Source organism: Convolutriloba macropyga, chromosome 14, assembly GCF_964194025.1.
Source record: "Convolutriloba macropyga chromosome 14, txConMacr16.3, whole genome shotgun sequence".
Taxonomy (NCBI): domain Eukaryota; kingdom Metazoa; phylum Xenacoelomorpha; order Acoela; family Convolutidae; genus Convolutriloba; species Convolutriloba macropyga.
Window position 1 is genome coordinate 21,962,914 of NC_134481.1, and position 24,135 is coordinate 21,987,048.

The following is a 24,135-nucleotide window of genomic DNA, read 5'->3' on the forward strand; positions in this document are numbered from 1 at the left end:
TATTGAGTGTGATACACAATACTGCGCTCCCAAGAATCTTCAGACTCGCAAAGAATGTGGTAAGACATTATTTGTAAAGCACTTTTACAGTTTGTTCTCTTTAAAATGCAGCAGAACTGAACAACTATAGTCTTGAATTTAAAACGAATAAATAAAATCCGGCAAATACCAACATTAGCAACACTTGTGAAATTTGTTGAATACTTAACACACCCGGGTCAAGGGTTGTAAATGCAATTGTGAATGTTTACTCTACATGAACTTGTCTGTGTTATAGTTTTATGTTTTTGTAACTAGTTGCAAAGTGTATAAGAAAGTCTTATCTACACAGACTTAAACACAATAGTTTTCAGTTTTATTATGTTGATATGTATACTAACGTTTATAATGTATGCAATAGCAAGAAGTTTACAACCAGTTTTGTTTAGTATAGACTGTGTTATATCAAAGGCCTAAAGCCTTCTATCAAACGCTTGCTGTGTAATTGTGAGTTCTTTCTTATCTATGGACACACCCAGAGGTCACATTTGTTTTCCATTAAATTGTACTAGTTCCTGCTCTATGTTGAGTAATATTATCCAAATATAAACTTTATTACCAACGCAATAAAACAGTTTAAGTGAGGGTCGCGAGTTTTGTCTTACATTTTGACAAAATTGCCAAGTTTTATAACCTAGACTTACATTCAAATTCAAATCAGAAGCTTAAATGTTAACCAAGAGCGCTCTTATCAGTAGTAAGCATTTAAAGTGTTGTTTGTGTTTTTTGTGTTAAAGGTACTTGTAAATAAAAATCATTTCCGAAAATTCTTTCAAAACAGGTAGTTTGACACAGTTTAAGTACACAATTCTTGAAAATGCCATTTACTGCTGATAAGGACGCAGAGTTTGGAGACGTGTATTTTGAAATCTCTAGAACAGAGTAAAGATTGATACGCGCAACAGTGAAGTCTTATGAAAATACGGGTGCCTATGTATTTCTCAAGCTATTTAAAAAAGTTGACAAGGAATATGAACTTCAACAACGAATTACTCTAACTTTAGATGAGTTTGAGCTTTTGTCAAAAAAGTCAGCAAAAATACGGTCTGCTGCTGTAGGTACAGCTACTGAAAACGATCAAGCTAACAAAGCTCCAGCAGCGAAAAGACGTAAAACTAAAAAAGACGACGAGCACGACAATTCAGACTAATTATAATATATTAGAAAATGGTGGAAGCGATGTATGAGCGTTCTCCGGGTTTCTTCAAGCAGTTTCAGAAAAACTTTAAATATTTCATATCGGAAGAAAAACCTAATTTTTCTTCTCTCAAGAACTTTGCCTTTTGCATGCATTTTGAGAGTGTCCACTGTGATTACAACCCTACTAATCATTACCATGTTCTTATCGACGTGTCGGAGTTATCAGCAGACTTTCTCAAACAAACAAAACCGTGTTCAGTTCCGTGTCTTTTTACAACTTTCAAGTATCTGTTCTCGTCTTCGGACACACTGGAGGCAAAGGGAGATGTTTTTCAAAAACTCTTGCTGGCAGTGGAGTACAACAAAAGCAATTTCAACGGATTCTCAAAAGCAGACACTACTGCATCCATTCAAAAGCGTTTGCCAATTTTTACGAAAAACGTCACAAACAAATTTCAACAACCTGACTGCTTATACCGAAACATTGCTGGACACAAAAGTTTGGAATTAAATGCATCGAAGCAAAAAAATCAACCAATTCGAACTGATCAACTAACAACTGAAACTCTGAAAAGATTTCAATCGATTCTCTCTGGACCGCATGTTGGTGCTTTTTGTCAAGTAATGGATATTTTTATTAGTGGATATGGAAAGTTGGAAATTGATTCTGATGTTCTGTGTGTTCGATTCCTTTATGAAAAAAATAAATTTTGAAAAAAAAATTTATTTTCAATATGGGTTAGTAATATTAGAACATCATATGAAGCGCAAAACGAAGCAAATCAATATCACTCATTTTTACAAGTTTTTGTCCATTGAAAATAATATGAGCAATATAAATACAAAATAATCCACACAAAATTGAGTTTTGTTTCTGTATAGGTTGGTTTCTCAGTAATTCATATACGGTATTAACATTAAAGTTTGAGACTATTCTGCTCTGCAAGTGTTTGTATGACGATAGAGTTTGGCCTAAGGGATCTGCAAAAATAATTTTTTGATCTTTTTGGCAGAGAAGAATCCAATGGGTTCCAATTGATGCAGACGTTGAAATATTGACTATAATGAAGCTGTTGTCGGTTAAGTTGGTTGGAAAATTATCAGCCGCATAAACTCCACGAAATTTGTATTTGAGTTCCGAACATCTCTGAATTAGAGAGTTCAAGTTGTCTTCGTCCATTAGTTTGTTAAAATATGATTCTTTGAAACTTTCCGCGCCGAATCAATATAAATGGTACTTGCTTTTTCCCCAATAATGAATATTTTTACATTATGAGCTAAGGCAGCAGAAAACTTTAGTTCAATTGATACAGAACAATTGGTAAGTTCAGGGTGAATAAAATCGTGAGATGCCTGCTGAGTACTCGTCAGATCGAAAACCATAATAAAATGATTTGGGTAGTCTTCTAGACTGATTCCATGTCCATTGTCGATATAGGCTAGATCTGACAGTGTTAAAGTAAACACGTTTTGAATCATCAGTTGAAATAGGACTATCAGCAACGGGAAGACCATTACGGTAAATGCAAATTTGTTCCAAATTGAATTTTCTATAGTGAAATGGGTTAAGCAGCTTGCTTCCGAGGAAAGCTTCGTTCGTGTTTAAGCAAATGGCGAGTCTTCTAATGGGTTCTCTGCCAAAAACATCTTCTTGCTTCCAGCTCTGCAAACCGGCAGAAGCCAGAAAAGTTTTAGGAATCGTTTCTAGGTAAGGATAGGATGCGGGACTGGACAGCAGGGTCTTTTCTATTGCTGACACAACATCATCGTTCAGCGTCATTTTCCGTACATATAAGTTAGCTTCTGTAATTTTTATTTTGTAGGATTTTGCAGCGTCATCTGAAATTAAAGAAAAATCGTCAATTGATCGCCGAAAAGAGATTCGGAGTGTTACACCACTGAGAAGATGTCGATCACAGGTAAAGAAGTCAACCGCCACCTTTCCGTAAAATGTACACTCAGCAGATGCTCTGACTAAAGTTTTTCGTCTGGTGATTTCGGATGCTGCAATTCCCCCGGGGTTTGCTTCATAAGAATAGCCTTGACATGCCAACCACGTGCTTTTGGCATCTTTATTGTGAGAAAACTCGGTTTCGATGAAACTTTTGTGGGCATAGTTACCATTGGCACGAAATTTTCAAACCGTTAGCAGATACTGTACAATCAGAAAAAAGTGAATGTAGGACATTGTTGCAAAAGTATGGCGCGTCTGTTTTAGTCACATCTGCAGCAGCAGTGTTGTCATATTTCAAATCAGCATCAGAAGACTGTACAATCTTGCACTTGATTTCAAGAAAAAATTTTTGGAGATCAATGAAATTGTTGCGGTCTCCTGCAACTTCAAACTCTAGCATTGGTCCATTAGGGCTGTAAACCGGTCCCAATTTCTGACAAAAACTTCCATCAAATGTAACAAGGAGAGCTGGTTTCTCGAATAAATCCAACGAACTATGCGTTGCTTCGGCTGGTAACATATTACCGATCATCTTTTACTTTGGCGAAGAAGTCCGACCGACTTCTTTTGGGTACTCTTTTTCGTGAAATGGTGGTTTTGCGTTTGGTTGTTTTCCTTGGTCCAGCGCGTAAGCGTTTTGAATTCCTTCTAATTCTTCTCGTTCGTCGCATTCGGAGAGCTAAAGATCCACCTGTTTGTTTTTTCACTGTGTTTGATATGGTGTTCTTTAGAGCTTGCTTTGGTGATTTCTTTTTACCGATAACTTCCATCAACTCAGGGACGCCTTGTGGCAACAGTTCTTTTCCGATGCGTTTAGCTGCTGGCAGAACAAACTTCCGAGCAAGTGGCAGTGCAACACGTCCAATACCGCTAGCTAATGCTCCAAAACCACTACCTCTTTGTCTATAGTGACCGGAAAAGTGAGGCAATGATGATGCTTGGTTTGCGTAGTAGGAATCCATTTAATCACCAAATTTTTTAAATTGTAGTGTTAAAATAACTTTACCAGTCCCCGAAAAGGGAACTAACTGTCCCGTTTCAGTTCGTAGCTCAATTGATATTGATTGAATGGTGTTCGAAAGTAGTTTTTTGTAGTCTAAATTTGTGAAAACTGTCCGGTGAGTTGGCTCCAACTCACAAACGCTACCGTTTTTCAAACGCTGTTTTGAATCAATGACTCTTAACAATGGTGCTTTCGCATCACCCACATACTGATACTCAATAATGTTTGTGTAAATAAAAATTAAATGCTTTCCAGCGCAAAGGTCTGCTGGAAAATCACCATAATAGGCTTTCGTATCATCATTTTTCATTAATCGGTTCGCTGTTGTGGGAATCATTTTGTATCCAATATGAATTCCGTAGCCATCTGGAATACCTTTAAAGCCAATTATACTGGGTATTTCTTCACTTGGAAAGGTAATTCCCTCGTATTTACCAAAAATCATTTCGTATTTCCCACTGCTTTTGATTTCTCGGAAAGAGAAGTTAGGCAGTCCAACTGTTCTCTTGATAGTTGCTAAAAGTTGAGCAACTGTATCATAAGTGCCAGCCATAAACGCTAATTTTTCTCCATTGTAGGGTCGTGAAATGACGTTGGATCCAGTTGCGCGATTTTGTGATTCCTCATATCCCCTGAGACTGAACGCAACCAAATCTCCACTAACTATGTGTTCAATTTTTGTTGGAAAAATGATTTCACTCAGAGCCACTCTCCAGTCTCCTGTGAGATTAATTTCATCATTAAAAAAATTTCTGAAATTTGCTAAAGTGTTTTCCTGGAAAACGTCCATCGAAGCAGATGATATAACGTGTACTGTGAACTCATCCTCAAAACGGTTACTACTCATTTTGATTTGGAGATTCTCGTACTAGTTGTAATTCTGGCTGGTAAAACTTGCCCTGGATAATATCTTTATTAGAATCAATAAGAGAATATGTAGGTGGATTAAGCGTCGGAATACCGGCAATTTCAAAAATTTCGTCAGTGAAAGATTGCTTGTATCCTTTTCGGAAAGTTTTTTCCTTTTTAACGATTCGAACAAAATCACCCACGTAAAGTTTTGGTTTTTGACTGCGACGTGTCTCCACAGTTAATGATACAAGTCTTGGTACATCTTTTTTGGTAACTTTGTTAGGAGCAATTTTGGTGACACGATTAACACGGGAGTTGATAGTTTTTACGAATTGATCCAAATTGTTAATATAAGAATACGTCCATTTTTCCTCCAAATATCGGTAAATAATATTTTTTAGTGACCTGAGGTTTCTTGCTGCAAACGCAGACTTCTTTTCGCTAAAAGTACTATACAAATGAATTCCTCGTATGTTGCAGAGTGTTTTGAAAGCTCCCAAAAACTCAGTACCATCATCCACCCAAACTTTTTGTGGTTGCTTGTGTTTGATCATGTTTCGGAAGGCCTTTGCGGTTTCTGTTGCATTTTTTGTTTTCAACGGTTCAACACGTAGATACATCGAGAGGCAGTCAACTGCTACGAGCAAATATTTAACATCACGATTTTATTTTGCAAGTGTATCAACATGAGCTAAATCTAAAGACCAGATTTCATTCAGATCGTTGACGATTACTTTTAATCGCGGAAAATTCAACCGCTGCGCACGATATTTTGTGAAGGATGGTTTTGTTTCCAAATACATTTTGACTTTTGTCATTGGCAGTTTACTGAAATCTTTTAATCGCTTTGAACTTTCGAATGATGCTGGACCTTTAGAATAGAGTCTATCCAGTAGTTTCACATCTTTAATAGTTAGCCCATTTTTTTCCTTTCGTCTCCTGCTCTGTCTTTTTGTTTGTTTGATTTTTTGGTTCTGCAGTTTTTGATCCGGAGGCTTTACTTTGACTTCCACTGCTCTGTTCGCTTCTTTGTTGTTTTTCTGATTCTCCTTGAATTTGTTCGGTTTCCTCTTCTTTCTCCTCATCGCTGTAAACGTCTTTGAGAACTTTTTTAGCATGAGTGTTGGATACTAAGTGCGGGGGTATCTTGAGTTCGTGCAAAATATTTGTGTACACGGCTAGGTCAATTTTCTTTGTCGGCTGTTGCAAATTGTACAAAAAAGTTGACACTTTAACTCTCATAGGTTTGTCCTCAATATGAAGGAAACCACTCGGGTCCTCAATGGAAACTGTTTCTGAACTTAATATCTTGTTTAGGATGATTTCCGCTCTTTGGATTTTGTTTTCTTCCATTAATTCTACTTCTGACATTATAGAGTCAAAGTCTGATTGTCTTTTTTTCAATGAGGGCTCAATTTCGCCATCATCACTAAAGAAAGACTGTACACTTTCACTTCCATCATCCAATTCACTTTTTAAATCAACACTACTTGTTCTTCTTCTTTTGCGCTTTTTCACGATATTAGTTTTATTAGTTTCCTGTTCAGTCGCCTCTTTGCTTTCAAAATCGGTTGGGTTGTTTCGTTGGAGGAGTGACAATTGAGCAGCTTTCTGTTTATGAATGGGATTATCCAAAATTTCGGATCTAGTCGGTTGTTTTGACACAAACATTCTTTTCGGTATCAAGACAAACTCTTCCGCATGCATTACTATTTCTTCAGGTAAAGGTAACAAGAGAGACTTATGCTTCGAAGTAGATGTAAATTTTTTACCAATAGCTGACGCTTTTTCCTCAAACTTGTCTCTTTGGAAAGAAAATGTCGGAATGATGTCTCGTAGTTTTCAAGTAAACTTTTATCTGTGGGCACGTTTCCATTTATAACATTGAGAAAGCATTCACAGAGAAATTTTATAAATTTATTTGATGATTTTTTGATGAATTTTTTTAGCATGCTTTCCGGCATTTCGAGCATTCGCCTCAGCATACATATCTCTTTCTCTCTCATTTGTGAGGTGGGTAATTACAGCTTTGGAAGATGGCAGATAGAAAATTGTTGGCCCCGGTGGTACAATATTTGAACAATAACGTAGTGAGTCGGTTGTTTTTGGGTCTAAATCAATCAATAAGTGTCCGAATGGTTGTTTTGTTGCAAGATCATAGCTGTCTTTTAAAAAGTTTGTGTTATTGAGTTGTTTTCCAATATAACTTATCTGCTGTATATCTCTGGGAGATTTGAACAAAATGATGTGTGTTGTGTTGAGATCAATTGTTCGAGACCATTTACTCTGTTGAAACAAATTATGCTTAACATAGATAACACTGATTTTTTTGTGGCGTCCAGCTGTTGCAAGTTTTGAAAACTCCTTGTCATTGAAAATTTCCTCGCAAGAATCGTCAAAGACGAGCAAACAGTTTTCCAACTGTGAAATGAATTCAAATCCCGAGAATTTGGTAAAATAAATGTTCAAGTTACGCTCCATCGTTTGAAATTTTGGTTGATCGTGTTGATAGAAATAGTATATTGACTTGAAATTAGGGAAAAACGTATTCTTAAGAAGCATTTGAAAAATAATTTCGGTCTTTCCACAACCTGAAGGACCACAGACTGCCATGAAGAGACGATCACTCGTTGAGATTATTTTATTCATAACTTAGGATTTGGAAGTGCGTATCCAACTGTGCACGATAGCAATGAAAACCAAAATGTTGATTCTTCACAATTGAGGTGGAAGAAAACTAATTTGGTCAGCGAAACTACAATAAGAAAAACTATTATCGAAACTTGTGTAAAATAAACTACCTCAGAGCGCGGTAATCTAGAATTGCAAAACCTCCAAGACCGTCTCTCTTGGTTTTGATCATCAAAAACCAAGTCAGTGATTCCTGCTCCACTGCCAGCGCACTCTAATTGATCTCCTGATTGACTCATTTTGAAAGCAAATGATTTTCAAAAATGAATTTAATTCAAAAATTCTGTTAGTTTATTTATTTAGTTAGTTCATCAACCATAAAAAATTCGTATGTAATAAATTCAGAGTTTTTGTCTTCCTTCTTATATTTTACTTTATAGTTCGCTTGGAATCCGTAGTCATTGCCATAGTAGACAATTGACTCCACCTTTCCTTCTCTGACTACCTCTTTGATTTCATCGGGGAGACTCTCATCGTCCAGGGGTACTGGTACTGGCACTGGATACTTGGGCGTAGGTAAAGGGGTTAGTTTCAGTTTTTTCATTTTCTCTTGTAAAGACATGATACATTTGAAAGTACTCCAGCAGTGAAAGATATTTCTTTAGTGTTTCAATTTCAGCAGTATTACAAAGTATTTGCTGCTTCCTCAGTATAGTTTGTCCACGAGAATCAATTTTTTCTTCTTTTAGAAAAGTCACTGTCAACTGGTTATCACTCGCAATGCAACTGCATACTGTCAAATTTGGAGATAAATTCACTTGAAGAACTGAAGGAGTTGCTTTCTCCACACGACGACTCATTAGTTGGTAGTGTTATCCAATAAAAGTACACCTGTGCCTTTCTCTTTGCGCAATGCTTTTTCTTTTGTTTGAATGGTAGTATAGATGAATGAAGTGAACAAGTCAAGTGCTCTACTGGAGTGAAGATTTCTTCAATTTTTGGACATAGCAATGTTTCTAAATTTGTGACGTCTTTTTGAAGGAGTTTTTGCAGTGTCTCCGTCTTCTCCTTCCCCTTTGCGTAGAATTTAGCAGTAGGAAAACGGATCTTGATTGCTATAAATATTTGTGATAGAAACCAGTAAGGGTAGCTGCCGCTGTCCCACGAAATACCATGCAAATGCTTCGATACCCACTGATGCGATTTCCTCTCACTCGAGGACAGCGAGTTGAAGGAAATTGGAGGAAGAAAAAGAACCGTGTCTGAGTAGTTGTTTGAACAAATAGATAATTCTTTTATAATGAATCCACTCTTTTTGTGTCGAAAACCTTCAAAATCTATAACAACAATCTCCGGACTCAACATTCCAGCAAACTGAATAAGTTACGTTTAAAAGTTTTCAGGAACATGCAGAAGAATAAACCTGTCAGGTGACCAACGTAAGCGTTTGTGATTGGACAAGGCAAAACGTAAGAGTATCCTGGACCCTTTTGGCTATACTCTGCAATAAATCCAGAGGCATCATGAAGAATTGCATGTAAGCGAAGCACTTTAAATGATTTCAAATAAGTATCCAATGAAGAGTTATCTATTCCAATGATCCCACCATAAGGCCTCAGTTTTAGTGCAATTTCGAGGTTAACATCAGGGTCCAAGTGCAAGCAGGTTGCCAAAAAGTAAAGAAATCTTTCATTATGTTCTGGATAGTCTGTTTTTATTAAATTATAGATTTCATGAATGGTTTTTAAATCTACCGTCGCGATTGTTGTTGTCATGCTGTTTTTGAGCAAGCATTATAGACAAATGAAAATTAGGTGACTTTTGCAGGGTATGATAATTACTTTTTTTGTTTGTGTCTACATGACAGCTCCTTTTCCCCCAAGGTTTTTAAAGTTCTTCCTGGTTGGTTTCCTTAAACTGATTTTTTTTTTAAAATGCAAGTGTCCCCCCTCCCCTCCATCAGACTCAGAGAAAAACAAAGAAAAAATCTAAGTGTCCCCCCTGTAGTTTGACCGGGAAGACACTTGTGTCCCCCTGTAGTTTGACCGGGAAGACACTTGTGTCCCCCCCTGTAGTGTTCACGGGAAGACACTTATGTCCCCCCCTGTAGTTTGACCGGGAAGACATTTGTGTCCCCCCCTGTAGTGTTCACGGGAAGACACTTATGTCCCCCCCGTAGTTTGCCCAGACCAAAACAAGATTAAAGTACCCTGGCGCAGACATATGACGAATTAACTTTCAAAGCAAAAGCGGTGGTAGTTAAAATGGCTTCAAGCCCAAAGCGGCAAACCAGTCACGCAAGTGGAGGGAAAATGGTTTCCTAAGATTAGTTTCATGCATGGCAGGGGAAATAAGGAGAAAGAATTTCAAAGTGTCCCACCCTGTAGTTTGACCGGGAAGACACTTGTGTCCCCCCCTGTAGTGTTCACGGGAAGACACTTATGTCCCCCCCCCGTAGTTTGCCCAGACCAAAACAAGATTAAAGTACCCTGGCGCAGACATATGACGAATTAACTTTCAAAGCAAAAGCGGTGGTAGTTAAAATGGCTTCAAGCCCAAAGCGGCAAACCAGTCACGCAAGTGGAGGGAAAATGGTTTCCTAAGATTAGTTTCATGCATGGCAGGGGAAATAAGGAGAAAGAATTTCAAAGTGTCCCACCCTGTAGTTTGACCGGGAAGACACTTGTGTCCCCCCCTGTAGTGTTCACGGGAAGACACTTATGTCCCCCCCCCGTAGTTTGCCCAGACCAAAACAAGATTAAAGTACCCTGGCGCAGACATATGACGAATTAACTTTCAAAGCAAAAGCGGTGTTAGTTAAAATGGCTTCAAGCCCAAAGCGGCAAACCAGTCACGCAAGTGGAGGGAAAATGGTTTCCTAAGATTAGTTTCATGCATGGCAGGGGAAATAAGGAGAAATAATTTCAAAGTGTCCCACCCTGTAGTTTGCCCAGGAAGACACTTGTGTCCCCCCCCCCCGTAGTGTTCACGGGAAGACACTTATGTCCCCCCGTAGTTTGCCCAGACAGACACATCACTACTAGCGTCGCATCTTAACCAAACAAAACTGCCGAACAACAAAATCACACTTAACAAAAGTAAATTTTATTAACTAAACACTGATTTAATTGTTTAACCTTTAGCTGAAAAATCAAGCAGCAACTGAATTTGAGGATCAGAAGTACACGTTATTGAAGACATATCCAAAATATGGGTCGAAATATGATTTGCAGAACCAACAATTTCTTTAAAAAATCAGTTGGCTGTCTCGACATACTAACCTCAAATATTTGAAGCTAAGAATTGAACACAATACAAAAAGAACGTTCATTCCTTCACTTCATGCTTACAAAATACGCAATCCCTGAGAAAAAATTTGTTTCCTTCGACACCAGAAACTTCCCTAAAAATTTTCAACGATAAAAATAAACATAACCAACTAGGGTCGGAGATAGTTCCTCACAAACGACCGGCGAGCGGTTGTCTTCGTCAGTAGCTAGCTACTGTTTAGCTAGCTACTGTCTCCAAAAAAGTTTCTGTGAATCGCATAATTTGAGACTAGTGAGCTGAGAGGCTCTAAGAGAACTTAATGCTCGCTGGACGCTACGTCGTTTTATCTCGTTTTTGAGGACAGAAAGTCAAATGGGTCAGAAGAAAAATCGGTCGTGTTATATCGCATTAAAAAAAGACCAACAGGACTAATATAATTGCTACAAACATCGTTTGAGAGCAATTAATTAGAAACAGAATAACTTGTGACACAAAAATGGTAAGACGGACAAAAACCGCAAATCCAAAAATGTGGTGCGTAAAACACTTGTATAAAACCTTAAAATTTCACTCAGAGACCTAGATGACAAATTAGGAATGCTTAAGGCAGACAGGAAACGATAACACGGATTACAATCTAAGGAAAAGGACTGATGTTAATTCTTAAAAAAAAGAAATCAAAACAGTGAGTCCAAGCCACAAAATCCATAAAATAGGAACACGGCACAAATTTTTTGTTGTACAAACAAACATTTCATTGATCGTACTCGAAAAACTAAACGGACCTAAATCCATCCATTTAATACCAAAATCCAGAGCTTTCAGAAGGAATTATGATATACAGAATCTTCTTAACACCCCTCCTAGATGCACAAAGCAATTAAATACTCATTTATTCAACTTAAAATACAAGAAAACCTATATAAATAAAAACCAAACTCAACGTACAGTTGCAAGAAAAAAGTCAACTTAAAAAAGAAGACTCGCTAACATTGAGAGTGGTACAAATATGCAAAGAAAACATTTTGCATAAAGATTAATATACCTAATCACATTCAGCAGTAACCAAGAAGCCAACAAAAACTTTAAACTTAAAACCAACAAACTTCAAAAACTGCAGAATGAAAATCTGAAAACCATGATTTGAAAAAGATTAAATTATACACGAAAATGCACCAGTTTGTTTTCAATTTTAGTAAATAAGGAAAATCCGGAAAAGGATAAAAACAAAAAACGTGAAAAAGGAAAAATTACTAAGGAAAAAACTGCAATTAGGCACCAACTTTTAACTTAAACTCCACGACTCAGGTTTTCGAAACTTGAACAAGGTCTTGAAATTTTTTGTGCATTGAAAACGACTTGGCCTCTTTAATCCTAGGAAAAAAATCCTTAATCTAATGCATATCAACTTCAAGAAAAATTGGTCGAAAATCGAATTAATGAAAAAATTTGTTTGTTTTAAAAACAACAAAAACCGAAGTTGGTAGGAAAATCATCCGATATGAAGTGATTACACAAAAGACCGCTTACCCTAAGAAAAATTAGATGATCCAAGAATTTTGAGCTTAATTTCTTTATGAGCCATAAAACTGAATTTTCAAAAAAGTTTATTCTTAGCAGCATAATGCTATTCTTCTGAAAACTCGAGGTTAAAAAATTTAACCAAATAATTAAAAACTGATAAAAAATCACAAAAATGGACAAAAAATGGCAATGATTGGCAAAATATATACACTTTTCATTCAAAAAGATTACTCAAGGTCAAAAGGTTATTCGATCAACGCCAAGAAAAAACTTCTATCGCTCAGTCCACATGGCAAATTTACTCTTTCGCTTGCAGTTCAAAACACCGCTTGAACAGTACTTCCCACTAGAAAACCTCAAGAAAGCCAATACTCCTATTCGGGTCGTACAAAAACAAGAGAAGGCCAAAAAACGCTCTCCATTGCAATTAATAAACATACCCGGCAGATTGCCGGAAAATAGCCGCCGTTGATTCCAATAACCATGAATCGGATTGACAGAATAGAAGATATTGAAAAAAAAAGATTTTTGTACAAAAACATTTTTTAAGTCCGATTTAATTTGATGGCAGTTCGTAGTTGAACATAACGTACTTCTGTTTATTAGAGAGAGGCTACAGGGGCTACTATCAATACCAATAAGCATTAGAGAGAGGCAACTAATGCTTATAGGAACGAGGTTCAAATAGCGGGCATCTAAAATTGGGCTTTATGGGTTTATCCCGTTTCTATTTCTGACTTCAATTTTTATACTGACTCTGTTCATTTTGAATTGCTTTGCTGAGCAACTGATGCTCAAAATCACTTTTAGCAGAATGAGAGAAGAGAGAAACTAGCCTAGAGAAGTCAAAAAGATTTCACGCAAAATGTTGAAAAAGCGGCAAAATGAGGTAAAGCGAAACATTTTTTTATTCGACGAAGTAAAAAAAAATAGGAGCGCTATAATAGCCGGCTGAGAAGATGAGGCGGCTATTAACAAGGAATAAGACATCAGGTATAGTTGCTTAACTTCATTTGTGAAAACCGACACCTGCAATATTTTGTTGATATCGAAAACAACACATGGTTGATACTAACCGGACTCTCACAATGCTTTGCCAGTGGGTGCTCCAATGGCCCGGGTAGAACTTTCAGGTTTTCTCGCGGAACTAGATCCAGTTCCGCACAATTTTTGCACAAATACAACGGAGGCGGCAGTTCCGATATAGTTGCTGCATCTTTTGGACAGAATGAGTAGAAAGACGATCTCAATATAGCCGATTCCGCTGGCGAACAGTTAGGGTTCATACAATTCGGACTGTTCCATGCGGTGTACGTGAAATCCGACTCGACGTTATGTGGTTTGCACTGAGGGTAATAATGAAAGAGAAGATTGGACGCAACAGCTCGAACTGCGGAAGTAGACGTCGCGATAATCTTCAGTAGACATCTAGCTACGTTGCTATGGAACTGCATGCAAGATTCCACAATTTGGGAGAACATCCAGGGTGCAGTGGCATACTGTAGAGATATCGCCAAGATAGCTTCGATTGAAGACGACGCGTACGAGGGATTCTCTAAGTAGTGCGAACTGCCTAAAACCAAATGAACATGATCAAAAGTGAATAAGTTAGCGAGGAAAAGTTTATTACATGACAATGAGCTCAGCTGCATTTAGATGGGACAAAATTGAGCTTTAATAATGAAGAAAGCTTACCAAGTAAAATGAGTGTACTAAAACAGCAATGCACACGATAAGGCTATTTATTAAAAAGGGCGATAAGAGGAAAGTTTTATGAACTTTCTTTGAGAATTTGAAGCCATTAGAAAGTACAATGATAACGAGCAAGGTTATTTTGTACTCTAAAATTGGCTACAACATTTTCCCATTTTATAAGGATCTGCACTAAAAACAACTTGAAACTGTTTTGAAAAATAATTTTGGGTTTTAGAAAACAGCGTGTTTCAGACAAAGCAAACTTTTGATCAAACACCAACGACAAACATGAAACGCAAGCAAAAATTGAACTAATCCAAAAACTGAACATAGCCGGCAGACTGTCGGAATAGCTGCGAAATAGACCTGCGTTCCGTATAATAGAAATGGAAACAGTGGTAGATCTAAAATGAAAAAAAAATCGACGCCCCTCAAAAATCTAGGTAAAACCATCCAGCGACAAATTAATAAAGCATGTTAATATTCATCCCGCAGAACACTCTTCGTAGAGACTTTTACTGCACACATGAGTTCTTTTGACCTTAAGCAAATTCAAATCAAACTTAAATTTTAAAGTGCAGAGGTCACTTTAATGATTGAGGTAAGTCAATTTTGATCAAAATCTAATCACGCTAAAAAGAGAGAGTGATAAATGACGTCACGCGCACAAATGCAGTTAGCGAGAGGAAGAAGTCATTCAGAAAAAATGACTTTTTCAGCTTGGCTGTGTGAAATGTAAAACGAAAAAGAGCGTCAGACGACGAAACAAAAAGAAAAACCAAGAGCACTGCAATATAACACCGCTCAGCTTACAGCTTCGCAGCTATAATAAAACATTTAACTGACCTAATATCATAGGGAGGAGCGAGAAACAGATCATATTTAGCAAATCTTTCTGCAGTGGCACTGGCCACAGTGGCAGGACACATATGACAGTGTAGGGAATACAATCCAACAGATCCCGGTTTAGGAAACAAAGTAGACAATTCGTCACCCCAATAAGAGCCCTGGCCATTTCCTTCTGGCCAATGGCGATGAAAGGTACGATGTCATAGAGACTGAGAATAGTGTGGAATATCTCGGAGTAGTTCATAGATGGCATTCTAGCCAGTCTCTCTCTCTCCAACTGCTTGATGTGTTTGTCGTCATTTGGACATTCAGCCGTGTCCTTCAGAATTCTAAACATAGTATTCACATTGTACAACATTTGCTTTTCTCGATAATCAGAAACAAATGGTATAATATGGAAATCTTCACTACTCCAAAACATTAAAATGTATTGCCAATTTTTGAATGACGCCATTTATGGCCTGGATATGGTTACCACGAATTATCTATGGTGGTCAACACGTGATGGTTGTTCGTTTAATTGCAGGGAGTTTTCTGTCTTGTCTTCTAATTAACTTTTTTGTATATGTTCTTTGCCTTAATTCAATAATTTCGCCGTCCTTCAATTTCATTGCACAATCATGACCGCACTTTCTGACTCCAGGCATTTATAGAAGCAAATGAGATAGGTACGAAACTCACGTGACGAATGTCTGTGAGAGGTATTTGAGGGAGGGGAGGAAGTCCAGTCCAGAGGGGGCGTTTGTGGCCGAGGTCTGCTGCATCACTCTGTTCTGGTAGTCCTGAAGAGTGCGCACCTTCATCGCTATCTGGTCCAGTCTAGTAGTCGCCATCTCCAAATCCGTCAGTTATCTAAATTGCGGTAGTTAGTATTGCACGGGAAGCCGATTGAGACAAATCTCCACTTCACAGAACAGTCCTTGTTCATTGAAACAAATACTACATATCTGAAATAAAACATCTTCTCAGATCTGCTCTGGGCAACAGGGTAATTTGGTATTCATAGCCACTTTATAATCATTGTTTTTCTTCAAGTACTGCATTTCCTTGATTAGATCCCAAATAACAAGGGAATTTCAAGCAATCAAACTTGATGCTTTTAGAACTCAGCAGAATTGTATGAAACACTTTATCGAAATTAATTGCCAAGCCGCGACTGCAGCAACCAAAAGCGGAAACTAAATATCTGGAACAATGTTCTTTCACAGTATGTATAGTTAACAAGTCGACAAAAAGAACGAACAATGAGGCGAAATTCAAAAATTAATAAACATTTTTTAAACCAAGAAATTTCATAAGTCTTAAAAATCATTAGCTTTTAACTAAAAAAAACTCTTCATAAATTACTAAAAAAAAGCCCTACAAAACCAAAAGGACCTGTCTTTGATTAGACTAAGCCATAGAAACGAACTAAAGAAAAACTCAAAAAAATACAAACAATTTGCGAAAACAAACTTTTGCTACAATTAAAATCATTAGCTGTTATCTGAACTTTTTGTATTTTTAATTCAATTATTATGTCTACTAATTCAGCTGAAAGATTTATACTGAGAGGTTAAATAAGTTTACTTTGGCCACATTTGAAAACCAGTGCAACCTGTAATTACGCGATTGTTCTGATAGAAAAAGAAACACAAAAACTGATCACTCAAAAAACGGTCAGAAAAACGCATTGTCCACCAAACAAAACATCAGTTACCAATAATATCAGTTGATATGTTAATTTTGAAATACAAGAAATTGGATGAGACCTCTCATTGATGAAAACAAGTTACAATTTGACGAAAAAACAACAAAAACTGAAAAGTTTGAAAAATATTTGAAAATATATCATAAATTTTTAGAATATTCGCTATGAACTGACTGCTTTGGGTAACATCAATCATTAAATGCTCAATTACAAGCTTATGAGACCTGTCTGCAATGTAGGGCCACCTAGAGAAAAAAAAACAGGCAAAAACAGCAAATTCAAGAAGAAAAGTGTCGAAGGCATTAAAAATGAACTTTTGACTAAAAAAAATTCTTTTTCATTTTTTTAAAGCAAGGGGATTCCTCTTTTTATCAATAAAAATTCAAAAAATCAACAAATATGAACAAACACATTAGAACCACAAAATTTTTGAGAATACTCTAGTATCAACACCAATAAACTCATTACCTTTCAATGGAAGTCAATATATACGCCAAATTATGCATCGATGGGACAACAACACCATTCATATTTCATCAATAAGACTTTACAAGAAGTTATTGACTATGGAAAGAAAAAAAACAGGCGAAAACCAAAAACTCAATAGAAAAGTGCCAGATGAAAGTGTCGAAGAAATTTAAATCATAAGCTCTTCTCTGAAAACTTTATCTATGATCCACTGAACGTTCTTCTAAACCAATGGAGACTAAGTAATTGGATAATATTTTTGATAAGATTTCAAAAGGATGTAAAAATAAGAAAAAGTACCCTGAATTAAAAAAAAATTATGAAAACTCGTGGCATTGAAGTTTTAAGACTAATAGGTAGCCGATAAAACCGCAAACCAACTTAATTTTGTCAGCAGTAGAAAGAAAAGGGACACTGTCAGTACTGAGACTGGCTAACACTTCACAAAAAAATTTGGGATTGGCTAATGAAAAAAAAATTTTCGAAAAATTATTTTTGAAGTGTTAACAGCCATTAAACTCAAAAGCATTCAACGGAGGTCAGATACGCTCAGATATAACCCGATGGGAGGAAAAATGCTTGCCAGAAAAAGATAAGCATTAAATTATCACCATAAGTCCTATGCTTATGAATACAACAACAAAAACAGGCAAAAACCAAAAATCAGTAGAAAACTGAAAGTGTCGAAGCAAATTAAACCATTAGCTTTTCTCTAAAAACATAATCTGTGATCCACTGAACGTCTTCTCTGATTCAATAAATTTTGAATAACATTTGGATAATGTGTATAATATTTGGATGATGTGATAAGAGTTCAGAAGTAACCAATAATACGAAAATATCCAAAAATTTTTTCAAAACTTTTGAAATCTTTTGTCATTGAAATCATATAACCAATAGTTAAAAGATAAAGCCGCTAACAGGACTAATTTTAGTTACAGTAGAAAGCAAGTGAGTCCTGTCAATACTGAATATGACACAGTTCACAAAAAAAATTAGGATTGCTTAATGTTCAAAAAAAATTTTCGAAAAATTATTTTTGAAGTGTTAACAGCCATTAGACTCAAAAACTTTCAACGGAGGTCAATAACTACGCTCAGATACAACCCGATGGCAGAAAAAAGATGCTTGTCATGCATAGATGACCAATAAGACATCATAATAAGTCTTATGACTATGAAAACAACAACAAAAACATTCAAAAATCAAAATTCAGTATAAAAGTGCGAGAAGAAAAGGACGAAGCCATTAAAACCATGAGCTACTAACTGAAAACTTTATCTGTTATCAACTGAACGTTATCTTTAAGACAACGGGAGCTATCAATACTTAGATAATGTGATAAGATTTCAAAAGTAACCAATATTACGAAAATATCCAAAAATTTTTTCAAAACTTTTGAAATCTTGTGTCATTGAAGTCATATAACCAAAAGTAAGAATATAAAACTACTAGCCAGACTAAAATTGGAGGCAGTAGGAAGGAGAAAGTGCTGTCATCATTGAGACTGATTCACAATTCACGATAATAAGTTTATGATTGGTTAATGTTGATAAATTTTTTCGAAAAATTATTTTTAAAGTCCTGAAAGCCATTACCTCTCCACTCAAACCGTTAGATATGTTCACTTAGTGCCCACTACGGAACATATTGGCACTGGTACTCAATGAGTTCATACCATAGGACTCCAAAAATTAGTAAAACGTCAAAAAGAAATGCAATTGAAAAAAAACGAGCAATTCCTTGAAAAAGTTTTTTTTGTTCATTGGGCTTCATTTGACTGTAAAGGCGGTTTGTAATTAACGGAACCTCAATATGAAAAGTGACTTGTCTCTAGGTGGCGTAAAAAAGTAGAAAAGTTTTATAAAAAAAGAGCTCTCAAATAGAATTCGATTTTTTTTATAGTGAACTTCCTTATAAGACCAGAACTAGTCTTTTTATAGCCTTTAGTCTATTAGGAACACAAAATTGGTTCATTTTTTGACGTAAAATTTAATTCTGAGATACAATTTTTTATATAAAATATATTAATTTGAAGAAAAATTAAACTAAAAGTTAACAAATATCCCGTGTTCACACAAAATTTCAATCCTCGATAATTACTCGAAAAAAACGAAATTCGGAAAAATATTTTTCATTTTGAATTCTACGCTGGACCAGCTTTTTAATTATACCACTCATATTTCTCTACAATGAATATATCGATCGGCCAAAATTGTCTGAACAAAAAAAACCCATTTGAGTATATAGTTCCTTCCCCCCCCCCCCCAAGTGGGGTCGAAAATACTTGACGAAAGCGCACTGGAACTGTGGTTCTTCAGAATATGTGCCTTCAACTGGAGGCCGTGATTGTAACGTAAATATTTTTTGAGATTGGATGATTGTAATCCAATTGGACCAAACCTTCAGTTAATTGTGGTTCCTGCGTTATTAGACCTACAGTAGCCTGTTCTCAGCTGTCCTTTTTTATTATTCCCCACATTTCAGACTGTTCTTTTTTTGAGCAGCATTGCTCTTTTTTGGTGACTATGGCCACTTTTTTACGTCTGAAACTTTCACGTGGTACCATCATTGCAGCCAACATTGGTCAGTCTATGGTCAACCTGTTCAGTGTTTGAGGTTATCTCGTGTTTTTCGCCTAACTGCTTTTGCCGCTATTCCTTTAGAAAGTGTTGAGCAACATCTTCTAAAGGAACGTCGAGGTTAGTTGGTTTCTTGTTGGATGATGGCTGTTGTCGAATCTAGGACTATCGCAATCAGTTGGACCCGCATTTAGATCCGTTCATTAATTTTTGATTTTGGCTACTGCCTTGTCGATGTTGAAGAGTTTTGTTGAAGAGGTTGGTTGGTAATGTATCTCAAATGATGGGTTTATCTTTTTTGAGTTTTATTGGGCTGATATAGTTGGACTGTTGCTCAAAGTCGACATGAATACTGAGGGATTATTGCTGGTCACTACTTTAAAAGACGGACTATTTGATTAATCTGGCGCAATATTAGATGAGTCAGGCTGTAGGTTTTTTATAAACTTTACAAAAGCTTTTCGATTAGTGCCGCAGGTTGTGGATTCAACTTGTTGTAGTGCCTCTTGTTTTAGTTGAAAATAGACGTATGGACGGAATTGGGTTTCAAGAGTCCAAGACGCTGTTTGGTAGTAGGTGTGGTGTCGATTTCTCTTTCGATTTAACAAGGAGGCTCGGTAATTTGCGATCGCACATAAGGTTCCGACCACGCTTATCCACAATTTTGGCATAATTGTCTACCAAATGAGGAACAGATAGCAAAACCCAAAAAATTAATTCAAGTATTTTTCAAAAAAAAATTGGTGTATGAACGCAAAGATAGTCTCCAAAGCAAATAACTCAGTGGAGTAAAGAACGATGCATTAGATTGACGATATATGCAAATATTAAGAAAACGAGTCACGTCGAACAGCAAAATCAAACAACAACAACAAATATTAATTACAACAAAAAATTTATGACCAATTTAAAAAACAAAACTCGATAACAAAGTCAAAATAGCCTCAGATAAAACTGAAACTTAAAAAAAAACTTGTCATTTACCAGACAAGATGTAAGACCAGTTCATAATAAGGCTTGGTACCAATTAAACAAAAAAGAACAGAAACTTTAAAGTTAGAAAATTCGCTGAATTTTTTTAAAAAAACAATTAATTTCAAAGTAAAGAAAACCACTAGGAATCAACTGAAATATTCCATAGGTTTACAATTACCAATGCTTCAATAGAAGGGAATTAAGAACTCTGGGTATTCAATTTTTTATGCAGTTACAAAAAGAACAACAAATAGACAACAAACTAAAAATCAATTAAAACTTGCCAGAAAATGCTTTTGAAGCCATAAAGCCATACTTTGGCCCTCCAAAATATGTTTGATTGCACCTTCTACGAACACTAATAATGTATCACGTGATCTCATTAATGAGGCCAGGTAACAAGTGAACAATAAATAAAAGAACAAAGTAAAACTTATTTTTTCGAGAAAAATTATTTCCAAAGTTTAAATAATATTTGAATGGCATTAATTACAAAGAAATGATTAAATATGTTTGTTTCTTCTTCCGAAGGAAGCCCCTGAGAACTGCAATTAACCAGAATATGTCTTACGTCTACAAAAAGAACGTCAAGTATGACAAAAATCATGAATTGTTTTTTGAAAAACCCGTGTCGAAGCCAGAAAAGTCATAACGAATTCTTTTAAAATATTAGATTTTGTGCCACCAATCCCTTTCGACACCTTCCCGGGTCACCAATAATGTCAATGTCATTTGAGCTGTAATTAACGAGACTAGTTAACAAACCGACAATAAAAGGAACAAAATTGCGAAGTTAAAAGGTGTTTCTCTTATTTTGTAAAATAATTGTTCTCAAGGTCATGAAAGCCATCAGCTATCTACTAATATCAGAAATAGTAGCTCACCTATTTGTCCATGAAAGGCCAATGACTGAGTCATTGTACAGAAAACTTCATCTCACGAAAAAGACAAAGTAAAAACGACAGTTAAAGACAAAATTAAAAAAAAAATCAATTAACTACTTCGAGAAAGTAGTGTCGAAGCCGTTAAAACTATAATCTATATCTTTAAGAATCTTAATATTCTCATATATGCCTTATTTTGAATGCCAATAAATTGATATACGAACTCTCAATAATGAGATTGTGACTAGAAAACGTGAAAAATGGGCAAATACCTAAAAGTAAAATGAATGTGAAATCTAGTAGTATCAAAGCCAGAAAACCATGAATTGAAGCGTAAAACCGCAAAGACATTGAAATTCAAATTAATAGAAAGAAGAAGCATTCTTTCTTTGCTGACACAAAGCTACAAGTTGTCCAAATTAAGAAAAAAATAGGCTAAGTTCAATAAGCCATTATTTATTTAGAAATAAAAAATTTTTAGAAATCAAAACGACCATAAGCTTTGAAGTAAAGAATCTAGATGCAACAATTTCGATCTGTTTAGGAGACCAATTAGACCCATAACTGCTGAGCTTTGATTTGAAATGTTCTGTTCTTTAATTATTATAAAAAAGATCGACTAATTTAATTTAAAATAGACCGACTGATTACAATCCGAATTATTTTTGGATTGTAACAGTCCAAGATTGGTCCAAAACTAGCCCTGCTAATGCTGTTCGTTCACTAGGAACACTTATTTTTTTGAATATTATAGAAATTGAAATTGTTGGTTAAAAATCAAAAATAAATGCTGCGTTTTTGATAATCAACGAGTGAAGTGTTTGAAGTGTGCAAAAAAAACGGCAAAGTTACAATTACAGAGCACTCTCAACGGAAATTGAAGTACAAATAGCCGACTTTTGAGTCTACAAATGTTGTGTTAGCGGTGTTTGGGTGTGTATTTTCTGCAAATTTAATCAAAGTGGACTAAGGAAAATTATTGCGTGCTGATTTTGATGAAAAAGTCTGAATTATTCAGCCAGAATTTTTAACAAAATAAATCGAAACAGTCGACAATATTTTTTATCTTTAATAATAAAAACAACAACACCTTCTTAAAAAATTTTAACAAATTTTAGCAAAATTTGTGCCAAAAAAATTCAATGAAAATAGCCGACAATATACTTTGTCTTTAAACGTAAAATCAACAATATTTTCTTGAAAAATTTTATTAAATTTTATCAAAATTGGCGAAATTTTAGTAGAAAATTTCGGAAACTGTGAATAAAAACAACGGAATTCCCTCTAATTTTCTCAGAAATTTAAACCTCGATAAGTCCTTGTAAAAAAAAGAAAAAATCAAAAAAATCTTTTTAATTCCATATTCTACGCTGGACGAGCTTTCTAATGATACCAGTCTCAACTCTCTACGATGAATATATCGATCGACCAAAATTGTCTGAACAAAAAAACCCATTTGAGTATATAGTTCCTCCCTCCTCAAGAGGGGTCGGAACATTTACCCTTGCCCGGGGTTGCGTGCAATTTGTTGCGAGGTTGTTTTGTGGCTTCTTGGCTCGAGGGTTCGTTTTAGTGCGTTTTATTTTTTGACATGACTGTTTTCGTTTCACTTGATAAGCATTTAACAGTGGGGGTGAGTAGTTTGTGATGGTGCCGTCCGGTATTATGATCCAATGTTGAGCCAATACGGGACGTGGTTCCTTAATTTTTCGAGCTAATTTTTTGTGCAGTGTTATGTTTATTCAATTACATTTTCTTTGTTCGGTCTCTTATGAAAAAAGCAACTCAGAGGAAGTGATCTTATGATTTGTTTGCGACGGGATGGTTCTATGAGGCGACTTTTTAAATTTGCCTCTGGGTTTTTTATAATATAATCTGACATCAAGATTGCCTTGCGACTCGTTCTGCTATAGTAAGCAATGATCTAAACGATTTGTTGATGTCAATTTATGGCGAGAAAAACTTGATGAAGATGGCTTTTTCAATATATTCGAAAGTTCAATATTTAGTTTTCTCCCGAAGTGTGATTCGAAAGAGTGACTCTTTTTAAATTTTAATTGCGAGTAGTCTTATTTTTTATTATGTCAGTCGATCTGATAATAAGGGGACCGAATCGATGTCGAGTACTGCGAGTCCGAGTCAAATTGTTTCTATTAAACGTTTTTCTGTGCCTCTGATTTCGAGCAGGCGCTGGAGTAAATTTAGGTTTCAATCGTTGTAAAAAGTCGTTTTATTGTGACCTACACAGTTGTGCTTGTTAACAGCGAATTGAGCATGGCATGCAGTGTACTTAACAAAAACTTTAGAGACTATTGCTTAATTATTATAACAGCAACTAATTATTGGTGTTGTCTATGTTGGATAAAAGCAATCTTTCACTAGATCTTTTTCTTGTACGTCAAAGTGCAACCCCAATCTCTCAGTCCAGTAAGAACGGTTTCTAAAGATCCATTCAATTGTTGGATCGATTTGAAAAATTTGAACCAGTTCAAAGTTGTGGTACATGGACGCGTAAACTTCAGGCTAAGTTCCAGGACCGAATCGTTGGCCGTACACCTCTCCATTATAGTGAGAGCATT

At 35.9% G+C, this 24,135-nt stretch overlaps 2 protein-coding genes across 6 annotated transcripts in view; one reads left to right on the top strand and one right to left on the bottom strand.

The window, feature by feature from the left end:
• LOC142353171 (protein unc-79 homolog) overlaps positions 1-16,025 on the bottom strand; it is a 179,853-nt gene extending 163,828 nt beyond the window's left edge. For 2 of the 5 annotated variants that reach the window (XM_075405385.1, XM_075405387.1), the window contains exons 1-3: positions 15,639-16,025; positions 14,955-15,286; positions 13,490-13,986 (exon numbers count right to left, since the gene is read on the bottom strand). In XM_075405385.1, coding sequence (XP_075261500.1) covers positions 13,490-13,986; positions 14,955-15,286; positions 15,639-15,790 — 981 coding nt within the window. In that variant the 5' untranslated portion in view covers positions 15,791-16,025. Of the gene's footprint in view, positions 1-13,489; positions 13,987-14,108; positions 14,126-14,954; positions 15,287-15,638 lie in introns of those variants that run through there. The other 3 variants (XM_075405384.1, XM_075405383.1, XM_075405386.1) reach the window with 2 other exon arrangements.
• Positions 1-24,135, top strand: part of LOC142353172 (uncharacterized) — a 393,253-nt gene that overhangs the window by 56,529 nt on the left and 312,589 nt on the right. The gene's annotated exons all lie outside the window — the stretch shown is intronic.